Here is a 12,763-nt window from a genome sequence, read left to right as displayed (position 1 = left end):
AAACGTAACGCGGAAGAGGCCCCCTCAGAGAGGTGATCAAAGGACCAACCTTGAATCATATATTCCAAATGCCGCAAGATATTTACTTCTGTCTCTTGTGGCCAGATTCTTAACAATAGTTTCCCTCTCATCTGCTCACGAGGAGTGGGCATATCGAAGTGCTGGGATAAAAAAAAAGCCACGGCCGGATTTGATATCTCGCCACATTCGTGGCCAAAGAATGATGAAAATTTACTCCCATGGGGAGGACATTTCGTCTTTTATTAGGAAGTGCGCGGGAGGACGAATCGTTTACTGCCCCGCATAGGCTTGCGTTTATAGTGTGTACCAACAGAGTCTCGCACGAAATAGGAAGAATGCTGAACCGGAAGGTATATACATGCGGTCCTCCAATCGCGCTGAAGCCGCTGACTCGTCACCCGCGAATACGTTTACAGGAATGGCGGCACGCGATTCGGCTGGGATAATGTTCAGCGCTTGCGCTGCGGCTGGAACGCCGCCACGTGGCCGCTTTCCGTCCAACTTGTAGAGGCAGAGCACCGGGCCGCCCTCAGTGCTGGTCGTGACATTCACGCGTTGGTCGGATTGAGCCGCTTCTTGCAGCACTTGCAGCGGAAGTAGCAGAGGTCGAAGAAGTTGCACCCTTCGTCCACCCGCCAGTCGGAGTCCTGCGGGGAGGGCGTCGTCACCATACCCAACAGTTCTGGACGAGAGCATTTTTCAACGGGAAAGAGTTCAGGAACGCAGTTTCTTCATATATTGTTAGATCATTTCGTTATAACAATCAATATATCCGCAGATCTCCCGTCGACAGGCTTGCATTTTTTGCCATTAATGTTTTTGCTACGGTCACAAGCGTTCCCCATTGTTTTCTTTTTTTTTTGAGGCAGTCCTAACTGCTCGATGCGAGCGATGCAAACAATATAAAAGAAAAAATTTGCTGCACATCGGAAGAACAAACCATTGCGTACAATATTTCTGTAACAGTATCCTAGTTTTCCGATTTTCAAAAATTTTGCCCCAGAATGCTGGAAAGGCCTGTGTACAGTTTTACAGGATAAATCACATGAATTGATCGTCGCTTTCGACATAAAAAAAATTGCCGAACGTTTACTCTTCTGGTGACGCGAATTTCATCCTTGCGAAATGATGATGCCAGTCAAGAGTGTTTGTAAGCTCTGGACGGGGTTATGGGGGAACAGGGATCTAAGGTATAGTACTGCAGGGCTGCGGTCGCTTGAGGCCGTCCGTCACGCGCGCTCACGCACGGTAGCTCATCCATCCATAATGCGTCTCTATAGAGATCGATAAGGCGGGCCTCGCAGTGCGGTGTTGGAAGTGTTGCAGTGGCTGGGTGCGGAAAGTAGTCAATGGGTGTGCGGGTGGGGTTGTAGGGGTTTTGTGGCACTTGAGTGGGTGTTGCGAGCCACACTGTAAGCATGAATTACCCTACAAACCAATAAAAAAGGAGTGTATAAATTGTCATCCAGCGCACTCTCTTTTAGGAGAAGGGCATATATGCTGTTCAAGTCCCGGTGTACATTTTGAGCACTAAATAAGACATTCCCACCTGAAAGCATAGCAGCCTGACGCAGTTTGCAATGGAATGAGACTTTTAAATGCGGCACCGCAGGTCTTCTGGTTAGCAATTACAGGAGACTGAAACCTTGGTCAAAATATTGGTAACTGCAACAACTTCGCATGTTTTGAAGCAAGAATCTGGTTCCGTTGCCAACCGTATAAATACTGTGTATTTCTAGTGATGAAAATCTACCCTGGGGCTTGGGCAGCATACCCTGCCTCTATTAGGGAGTTCCCTTTTTACTCCCATATAGGGAAATGTTCAGATTACCGTTGCGGTTTAGTGGGGCGGCTGCGTAGGTTGCGGATGTAGGGGCATAAAGGGGTGATGCGGACGACGCCAACGGCGACGACATGAATTGGTGAAGAAGGGAGGGAGGACGGATATTTGGGAAAATTGACAACGTTTGTGCTCCCCATCGCTGTGTTCCGTGATTCAAGCAAGAAGCGTCAAGTAAAAAAAACCTCACGTTGTACAGCGCTATTCAGAGCGCCGATCGACAGGTGGTGTGCTTGTAAACATAGATGAGGGGGTGAGCATACACACCTCCAGCTCGGTGTCGGTGTCCTCCCAGATGTTGCAGTAGGCCTGCTGCAGGAAGGTGACGTCGGTGATGTAGCCCTCGCTGTGCGACCGCTTCACCACGGGCGGCTTGAGCAGGCTGAAGGAGACGCGCAGCTTGGTGCGGATCACGTACTCCTTGCGCAGGATGAACGGAAGGTACACCTGCATGCGCACAAGGAAGCGCCCTTCGCTGTATACATGCGCAGAGAGCGCTGAGGTCGCTATGTTCTGGGTTGCGTGAGCTTCCCATGCAGCCACTGGATGATACATGGACCGCTTGCAGTGCCCTTGCAGATCCTTGTTTCAGATGGTTTCAGTTGTCTTCTCTATAGTATACGAGAAGAAAACTGAAACCATCACCTGAACTGAAACTGGAGACAACTGAAAATGGAGTACGCTGTCATCTACCTCACACCCTTTTATAAACAAGAGTGCACTAGAGGGCAGCTTACTCCCTTCTTACTCCTATCCGATTAGAGTGTTGGGTGTTTAAAGGGAAGATGAAATGGTTTTTTAAGAAGTTGAGGTTCTTTAAGAAATCGAATCCATGAAGCTTCTAGGTAAAGCATGCCACGTTGTTTTGCGCTAGCATATAAAATAGTGACGTAATCGCCCATTAAAACTGCAAGGATAGTCAGGCTTCTCCTCACTGCGTAGGAGAAACTCTTGATGACGTCATTGTTGCCGAAACTTTAGACGTCTGCTGCCTTCGCCCACGAGCTGCCGTGCGTTTTTCAACACCGCCAAACAATGCTTCGTGGGCTTCACCTTCGGCGGCGTCGGTTTACTTCCTTGAAACAATAGTTTCTTAGCTAGAAACGCAGTGCCGCCCTACGTGACGTCATCGTTGCGACCTCTGCCCGGCGCTGCGCGCTGCAGAGAAGCCTGAACGCCGATGTGGCTTCATTCTGCGATTACGTCCCCATTTCAAATGCTAGCACAAAAATACTTGGCATGCTTTGCCTGCACGTTTCACACATTCCACCCCTTTAAGCTAGTCAAATTCTAAAACCTCTTCACCTGCCCTTTAGGTGACTGTCCAGGCGCCTACTATTTCAGCGAGGCCCGCCTCTAATGTTTAAAGATTGGATTTCTTGAGTGTGCAGACGTCTTCGGCGGCAGAGTAACCACTTTGGCAAACGTCAGGAAAACGGTGAATCGTGTTAGCGTGTAATATCGTTCCTCAACCGCACAATGCTCGGCGAGCGCGTGCGGCGGAAAAAGCCCAGTCGTCTGACAACCTTGTCAAGGAAGGCGACTGGCAACCCTCGGGAGGAAGACGAAGCAGACCGAGGCAAGAGGGACTCTTGACCCTACGCATGCATCTAATGATTCTAAACTTAATCTTGTTAATAAACAGTTGTTCCAAAAAGTAAAAAGGCATCTTGCCGTTAATTCGCGCCCCAACAGAAACTTCGCCTGCATAACTTATAATGGCCGACTTTCGGATTGTCTTTTTTTACAATTGGGGTTTTGAACCTGGGCATCAAAACCGACCGCGTCAGTTTTTAGTTTTTCTGGAACTATGTCACCCATGGCGCACTGGCTTAACAGATCTTGGCCCTCTCGCTCGTCATTCGAGAACCGCGCACAGCAACGCCCACCAGTGCTCATCATTAAGTGACGTACCCGTCTCGTGACCTTCTTTGCCCCATCTGGACTGAACAGCGCAGTGCTCGCCACTGCTGTCAACGCTTTGCAAACCGCAGTGCGGTTATTGCGTTGAAGTAGCCGCGGGTGCAGTAAACAGGCATTGGGTGCGGGGCGCACAGCACACACAACGACGGGCGCTCGAAGAACGTCGGCAATGCAGCTGTCGCTGAGAAACAGCACAACGATAGCAGATCAGTGTGGTAAAACAGCGCAGTGCAGAACATCTCCACTTTGCGGGACGCATATGCGAGAGGCATATGTGCCTGCTGCATACGTAGCTGAATTCAGCGGGCACAGATGAGTCTCGCAGAGCTTATTGTACCTCAGTGACTGCTCGATAGAATATTAGTGGTGCCGGGCACCGGCGTATCATATACCGTGTCGTCGGTCTGCAGTATGAGGCGGTTTCGCAGGAACTCTGGCGCGGCCGCCTCCTGACGCAGGTCGGGCAGGGACCGGGTGCGCGTCAGCCGGAACTTGCGCTGGTCCATCACGGGCGCCTGGCTGGAGGAGGCCACGGGTGGCTCAAGCTGCAGAGGGAGGAGGCCAGTGAGTGTAAGTACGTAAGTGCAGTGTACATATATGTTCGCTGTTATGTCAACCGATTGAAATATCTTTTTTTTTCTCTCACAAGGTCTGAAAAGATCGCTGCTGCCAGGTTAGTAAGCCCATGCAGTTGGGCCGCAGTGTGCAGTGGCTGGCTCTTATGAGGCGTAACTGTAATTCTTGCCCCCCCCCCCCCTCCCTCTCCAGGAGTTGGCGAAAATATGGAGAGGATATGCATGAGAGAGCGGCCGCTGCGTTGCTCCATATGCAACTCGAGAGCGAAGCGGCAAATTCCCCTCAAATTAGATCCTCCAAGTAATGGCGCTGGCCTGTTGTGATGACGCCGCCGTCAACCGTTCTACCACCTGCAGCCACCTCCTCTACCATAATAGGCGCCGCAACGCAGCTGACCGCGACGTCATGACAACAGGTAGACACCCTTGGCTGGAGGGTATTTGATAGGACGCTTACCGCTTCGTTTTTGTAGTGTAAACGACTGTAGAAGGCCAGGAGATTTGCTGCATAGTGCTGTGGGCATAACTTGGCTGTAGATGATGATGGTGTTGGTGGTAGTGTGGTGATGATGCTGATGATTAGGAAACAGTGTTCTGTGGCCGTATTTCATAAGCTGTCCAGTTTAAAACGGCCATTTCATGTCCGTCCTTTCATCTGTCACTGGTCACTGAGATATACCCACAGTTTTCAAGCGTCTGTGGAAAGCGACCTGGCTATTTGGACCGAACCTCACCGTTGGCTGCATTCCGCAGCCAATGGCTGCCAGTGGGCAGGCCCGGTCACCTGCTGTTGACAGAGCGCTGCAATGCACTTCACCAATGGCTGCATACCGCCAGTCAATGCCAACCAATGGTGAGGCCAGTCACGCAATGGCCGGGTCGCTTTCCACAGAGTAATCAATGACAGATGACGGGACGGACGTGAAGTGGCCATTTTAAAGTGGACGGGCTTCGCACCAGGAATCCCGTTCCGACGTCTGGTGGCAGCGAGAAGGGGCACTCGGTCATCTCGGAGGGGCTGGGTCTGGGCTGAGGCGACGCAGCCATGTCATGGCGCGGGGTGGGCGACGAGGTCAGGTCCAGGCTGCCCGCCAGGCGGCGCAGGTCGGCCTGCGGGGAGCGCCTGCCTGCCAGCCTGGTCGGGGTGCCCGGGCTGCTGTTGGCCGCCGGCGAGCGCTGCTGGCGCGGGTGGCCGGGCGACGGGCGGCCATCTTTATTCTGCGCGTAGCGACGAGACCAGTGTGAGTGGCCACGGGTACACCCTGTTTGAGATCCATCTCCACAAAGCGGGACCTCATGCTCACCCTCACAAAATAGCGCTCACCTTCAAAATCACTCACCGCATTGTGATTTGTTAGCTAATGTTTATGTATCTGTTTTAGCACGGGCACTTCGAAATCCCGGTCGCTTTAGGTTCATGGTCCCTTTAAACATTCCTCAGGAACTAACCATAATAAAATAAATCATAATTCATGTTTGGATGCTTTTTTTCCCGGCGCAATGGCACATGGAGATCACGTGCCCACCGGAGAAGTCAGCTGCCCTTCTGATGCAGAATTGGGGGGCTACTTGTAAAGTGTTTTGTAACTTGCTTCTTCTAACGCGACAGCGTTAAAGGCCTCGTTCACGACCAAATCCCGCGTCGGTTTTGTGAGCGAAAAACCGCGGGCACGGCTCTGGCAGATGATCCCCGGAGAGCAACCTAGGAGGCAGGTGGGCCACCTAAGTCACGGGACCTTGCAGCGTCATCAGAAGCTGCCCACCGTAGTAGGTGGCAGTTAAATTAATGATTGGTCGCTCGGGAAGAGCAACCTATAGCCGCACAAGGCCGACCGCTGGCAGCACCTGCCATCTTATTTGGGAAGCCTGAGGAGCTATTACGGAACTGAGCGGAACAGTTTGATAGACTGTCGGAGACTCAGAAAAACTTGGGGAGGGTTAGCTTGCTTTATGGGTGCTATCGCACCTGCCCGCTCGAGGGAAAGTCAGAGTTTGATTCTTTGGCACTGTACACAATATCTTGAGGAATCGTATAAAACTAAACGCGCTAAATTGCAGGTTTGCATGAAGAACATGGAAGGTGCGCTTCGTCGCCTTTGCAACGTTGTGCCACCGTCTTAATTCTCCTGGTAACGCGAGATCCTCGCTCCAACTCTCTCTGCCACGTTGACAGAAAGCGTTTTCTGGATAGCTATGTCAGAATGCGCCTAAAACTGAGTGCTTTAAGAAAGAGGCATGCCGATGAGATCGGCATTGCGGATGCAAAACTGGGTCCACTAAGAACCTGCGCAAATTCATCCTGCATCGAAGAACGAACGCCTCAACGCGGGACAGATCGAGTCTTACAGGAATGTGAGATATCAACGGCTCATGTGGACTTTTCAGTCCATATGATATGGAAAATATATATGGAAATCCATATCCATCCTCTGTCTTGCATCGTATCCATCTTCCATATTTACATACTTCTCAGAAAATTTTCACATGATGTCCATGGCGTCATACAGGGTCCATGCGAATTTCGACTTTTCATATGCGCTGTCCGTTAAGCCTGTATGGACTGCGAATGTATTGTATGTTTTCCATATACCTATGGGAAAAGCATGGGACCATAGTAGTCATCGTATGGATCGTTGCCCTGGGGACGTGGAGGAGAAAGCCAATGCGCGAGCACGGAGCCGTATGGAGGCCACGTCTTTGTGACATGCTGCAGATGCCAAAGCTCTGACTGAAAACCTTGTACGTGCGTCACTCACCGCGGTCTCCCCCCGGAACGGGCTCCTCCGTTGGCGGAGCTGCTCGATGGCCTGCAGTTCCTCGACGCCCTGGTGTCTGGCAAGACCAGGCGGCGCCTTGGTGGACTCGCTGCACGCGCACGGTGACACACGACGGCTGAGCCACCAGCCCTGTCGTTAGACGTGTAGATCGGGGGCGTTGTTTTCAGGTTCAGCTCTTGTAACGCGATAGCGTTAAAGGCCCCGTTCCCCTGAAAATCCGGGGTTGGCGTTGTCGGTGTCGGCAGTGTCAGCGAAAAGTCACGGGCGTGGATCTGGCAGCTGGTCCCCAGAGAGAGCAACCTAGGAGGCAGGTGGGCAACCTAGGTCACGTTACCTTTAGTCATGATTGCAGCCTGGCCGCCGGATTGTGAGCAAATTTAACTGCCCACCGTGGCAGGTGGCAGTTAAATTAACGATTGATCTTCCAGGAGGAGCAACCTGGACTCAACAAGGCCCACCGCTGAGAGCACCTGCCATCGCAGGGCAGTGGCGCATCGCTTAACCGCCGCACCACTGCGCCAGGAGGGGTACGAGGACTGTCAGGGATCTATCAATTTAAAGTTGAGAATGACCTTCTGCATATATGATTAAGCATACAAGTGAAAAGAAAAGAGGTGTTATATGGCATACATGACGGAAGCCAACAGCATTATGGAAATTATAAAAAGTGGTATGGCTATCGATAACGACAGGCTACAAACACTCCCTTGCAAACAGGCATTTAACTGTAATAGTTGTGAAGTTAGCTGTTAGAGATCGGTTAACCAGCTAACTATAGTTAGCACGTACCGCTGCGCTGGCTGAGTGGTTGTAGTGCTCGACTGCTGACCTGAAAGACGCGGGTTTGATCCCGGCCGCGCCGGTCGCATTCCGATGGAGGCGAAATGCTATAGAGGCCCCTGTACTGTGCGATGCCAGTGCACGTTAAAGAGCCCCAGGCGGTCGATATCATCCGGAACTCTCCCCTACGGCGTCCCCCATAGCCTGAGTCGCTTTGGGACGTTAAAGCCTATCAACCAAACCTAACTAGCTAATATGACTCGCATGTTTTCGGATGTCCGCCAACACAGGCATTACAACGCCGCCGAAATCATCCATTAAAAAATCCTGTATATAGTGCGATGTACACCATCTATTAGCAGTGGCATGGAATTACGCTACGACATCGGAGCGATGGGTTCCAGGTTTGTCAAGTTGGCTCGTGAGAGCGTGACACGTGGAAGCCCTCGCCTCGTGCCCGTGTACCTTTCACTCCACTGCTAACAATCTGTGGGATGGAGTCAGTGCCACAGGGCGCAACAACCAGGCGGCGAACAACTCGAAACGGCTCAGTACAGCTGTCGCTGTACTGCACGCATCTTCTCACTTGTGTACATCTACGTGGTCAGGTGTCCGGACCAACGGATGGCCGGCCTCGGCGGACTGCAGCCCCGATACGCCCATCTGGACGGCGCCCGCTGACTGGGGGCTCGCAGCGCCGGCTGAGGCGGAGTCGGCGCCCGATGTAATGGCGTGCGCTGAAGGCGATCGGTGCGGTTTGCGGCCCTTGCGCTTACGCTTGTGCTGAGGCGTCGTCGAGGTCACCTCGGTGGGGGTTTCAGGCGACCGCGACTGCACGTCCAGCGATGGCTTGCGCGGAGACAGTCCTTCGGATGGCCTGTGAACACGCGCAGTTCTCTTTTATGCCTCGGTGGTATAGCGTTTCTACAAAAAAAGAAAAATGGTGGTGGTTTAGCTCTGGTTAAACCTGGAGTGACGCGATAGCTACAGCTGGCCGAGTGGAACTTGGTCACGTGACCAACCACGTTATCAGCCACAGCGCCACGCCGCCGGCAGCTGCTCCACACCACGTGACATCGTGGCGGCGCAGCTACAGGGTGGCGCGCCGCCACGCTGAAGGTTCGAAATGCTACCGTATGTAGCTATCGCTACAAAACTAGACAGGAGACACTACAAGAAACTGTGGATGCGTCACGCGTGACGTCACTGCATGCTAATCACGGCGGCGAGTGGCGTGATCTAGTCCATCAGCCACTGTGTGCCATGTCATACCCCCTCGCCGCTGTCCCCATCTATCGGCTGTTATTGGCGACCACGGTTTCCCTCTCGTCACTCGTCGCCTCACACCGACTGACCTCCCGTTCCCTTTCCCCTGCCCATTTCCTCCTGTCTCCTTTCCTTTTCCTAGTCATTTCCAACTCTCCACGTTGCCTCCTCTCCCCCAAGGCTTAATCACGACTTAATCAACAACTTAACATCGATTAAGTCGCGACGCCATCTACCGGACTTCCCACGAAGCCTCGACTCTATGGACAACTAGTCTTAGGCAGTCAAGAATGCTCTCGTATTTCGCTCTATGCTCTCGGGGACACGTCTCAGTTGCTGTTAACAACGCGTAGCCTCCGGTGCGCAACATACCTTCGCACGTCGCCCTCGTCATCGGTGTCCTCGACGTTGTGTCGTCCGCGTGGAGGCTTGTGCACTCCGGCAAAGTTCGTCTGGCCGCCCAGGAGGAGCTCGGGCGTCGACGACAGCGGCGTCACCTGCTGGGGCGACGAGGAACTCTTGCGATGACCGTCGTGGTCCATTTCTAGAGGAGGCCCGATAGTGACGACGGTGACCGGTGACACCCGACACTTCTTCATCGTCTCAGCCTCCGTGGGGGCGCGTGCTGGCGCGTGGAGCTTGCAGTTTTTTTATTTGCGTTAGTTCGTCGTGTGGCACAGATAAAGAAAAAGAGGTTCGTTAGAGTTGAGGTTGTCTGCAAGCTAATGGGGGGATTAGTCTTGCATTCTTAGTGCTGGAAATTCCTCCATCGTAGCGACACTTCGAAATTAATTAAGCTCGAGAATTTGAGGCACAGATATGACCTGACAGATCTGACTTAACCACACACAAAACCACTGACTATAGGCATCAACTGCTGATGTCATCTGTGCCTCAAATTTCCCATTTTATAATTACCACCGATGTGCTACTACATTGCAACTAAAATTGCTGGTCGGCTCCCCCTATTCCGGTATTCCATTGGATCTTGCGGCCCCTCTAGCCCTTTCGGTCAGCTACTGCTGAACTTTCGAGTATGAGCTGGATTGCATTTACTCCCACTGCTCCATCTTCGGTTCTTTTATCCTTACTATTTCTGTGTTGTTTTGGCAGGTCAATACCATGTGACATAGATCCTCCTCTATGCATTGTGGCTCATAGCCTTCTGGGTAGATTGCATGAAGTCTCTTTGGGCTTGAATAAGTGTTTGTATTCTTCTCAGAATTATTTTCTGTTTTTTGACTAGTTCTTCGTCCGGTTGCACGTATGTTGTACGATTTCCGAGTGTGTGGTCAGCATGTTTGAGCAGTTGTGCTCGTTCATGTGCTGGAGTGCGCTGGGTAGGAGTGCTCGGGCTGCGGCGGGTGCGCCTTCTTTGTACCCCCGCTGCATTCTCCAGATCCAATGCAGCAACCACCGTGAGACACGCAGCAACCCACTCTCCCTCACCCACCACCCGTCGCCTCCCACCCTCTCTTCGTCTTCCCTCTCCAACTTTACCTGCACCCCCTCTTTGACACCTGCCAACCGAGCCTTCAGATGGACGGACGGACAGAAAGTCCAACATGACAGTTCTAATGCTAACGCATTAACCCTCTAACATTTTTTTTTACTGGAAACTGTCGGCAAAAAAAAAAATGCTTTCGGCGGCCCTAATCACCCTAAACCAGACGCAGAGTGCCGGAAAATACGCAAGCTGGACTCGTCAGGCGCCAGAAATGACAGCTTATGACGAGCGCAACTCGTCTAAGACCGCTAGAGGGGTTTAAGGAATGCTTGCTCCGCTTATGCCCGTCGGTGATCCTACAAGTCCGAGTGAAGACAAACACTGCAGGCGGAAGGAGGAGGGCATCGGAAATAAGGGGACGTAATGGCAGCGTCATTTGACGTGTTCTGTATCTGCCCTGTTCTCCGCACAGTTGGGACAGTGAACTGTATCACGCCATCCGAGGATGTAGAGGGTAGCGGAGTGAGGATAGTGTTGGTCTGAACTTTGCGGAGAAGTGAAGGGTAGGCGTGAGTGAGGCCGTTATGACTATACGTGATAATTACTGTGAGCTGCAATGACAACTGTAGAGTTCGTTACCGCCGTAGTGATAATGAACTTATACCAGTCAAGTTGGTCGCAGTCATAGTGGCGCTCGAGTACCAACCACGCTTTAAAATAGACAGGGGGTTTGACGGCGGCCTCCAAAGCGGTCAGTTAATGTGTGTCACCACCAAGCGGTCACAGCGAGTAGTACCTGCCAATGGGAGGGTGGCGCACGGTCTCTGGCGCGTGTAGGTGGTGTCGAAGTGGCGGCATTCGTCGTCTAGGCCGGCGGTTTCAGTGAGTAATGGCAAAAATAACTAAAGCGATTTGGATTCATTGCGTAGGTATCTCCGTGTTGTGTAAATACGGCTTAACAATTCAAATTTGGCGCGTGTCTCAGCCTAAATATGCCGCAAGGCAGCAGCAAGACCTCCCCAGTGTCTAGCGCCGAGATCGCGAAGGAGCGAGCACAAAACCAACAATTTACAGCTCCGTCTTCCACAGCCACACCAACGCGCAGTTTCCCGATATATTTCGGAAAGTAAATGAGCATTCAGAGTGGCATGATTCCGATGAACTGAGATATCCGTATAGCTTTTCCCACTCGGGCGACATTTGAAATAAATATGTACGTTCTTCTAGTATAAATCATGATGTTGTGATGTTGCGTGCGTCAGTAATTTGTTGAGAGAATACTACGCGACAAACGCGCCACTCTGTTGGTGTGGTTAGAGCTACCACTGGCCGCGTGGTTTCGAGTTTCGGTTTTGCCTGCGTGCAGTCCCAAATTTTCTTGCGCTGCAGCGGCGACGAGAATGACAATTACGAAAATCTAAAAAGTGATATGGATGCTACTTACGGTGGGCTACAAATCCGTCAATAAACGAGGAGCCTAACTTTAATCATTCAAGAATTAACTCTTCTGTTTAATGATGCACACCACTGCTGATAATGCTACGCCGAACAAAGCACACTTTTTAACGCAAGAAGTCTATTTTAAAAATTGCTTACAGTCTTCCATGAAACATCCAACGGTATATGCATGTATGCAGACGTTCATCTTCCTTTGAGCCATTCAACAAGGAAACAAAATACCAGCGCAGAACAAAACAGGAGTTAATGGAAGACGCACAGCTCCATGCAGGAAGGAATCTTAATTTTTCCTTCCTTTATGCACGGCGCTGACAACCCGAAGGGTACCTTATTGATTGGAAATATCACGGCTTGCGCTTTTCCGGAAGCACTAAAGCGTGAGAACGTTCATGGCGCCCAGTCTGAATTGTTTTTCTGTGAAATTCCAAGCAGGAACAAACCTTCGTTTGAGAAAAAGTAACAACGTTCCCACGCGCGTGTCATTCGCGAAATTAACTAGGAATTCCAGCGCGCAAAAGACCCATTTTTTTTTTTCAGGTCAACTCCAGAATTTATCAATCGATCGCCCCAATGAAACCGCCTTCATAGAGCTAGCGTGCTCGAAACAGGAACCGAAACCGGCTTTTCTTTTTTTACTCGTGTACGTTATGACGTCAGCTTGTGGCTTGTGTTTGGT

General features: G+C 51.5%; 1 protein-coding gene across 1 annotated transcript; it reads right to left on the bottom strand.

Annotated features, from left to right (window-relative positions):
- Positions 1–342: 342 nt before the first annotated feature.
- On the bottom strand, positions 343–9,781 carry LOC144103763 (uncharacterized). Its single transcript, XM_077636417.1, has 7 exons — positions 9,555–9,781; positions 8,503–8,793; positions 7,116–7,224; positions 5,317–5,577; positions 4,177–4,329; positions 2,129–2,308; positions 343–668 (listed from the first exon to the last, which is right to left on the bottom strand). The coding sequence occupies exons 1-7, from the start codon at positions 9,779–9,781 to the stop codon at positions 570–572; spliced, it is 1,320 nt and encodes a 439-aa protein (XP_077492543.1). The 3' UTR covers positions 343–569.
- Positions 9,782–12,763: the final 2,982 nt, after the last annotated feature.

This window comes from Amblyomma americanum, chromosome 9, assembly GCF_052857255.1.
Source record: "Amblyomma americanum isolate KBUSLIRL-KWMA chromosome 9, ASM5285725v1, whole genome shotgun sequence".
In the NCBI taxonomy this organism is placed as follows: domain Eukaryota; kingdom Metazoa; phylum Arthropoda; class Arachnida; order Ixodida; family Ixodidae; genus Amblyomma; species Amblyomma americanum.
Note: the sequence above shows the minus strand (reverse complement) of the source record. Positions and strands in the feature narration are given on the sequence as shown.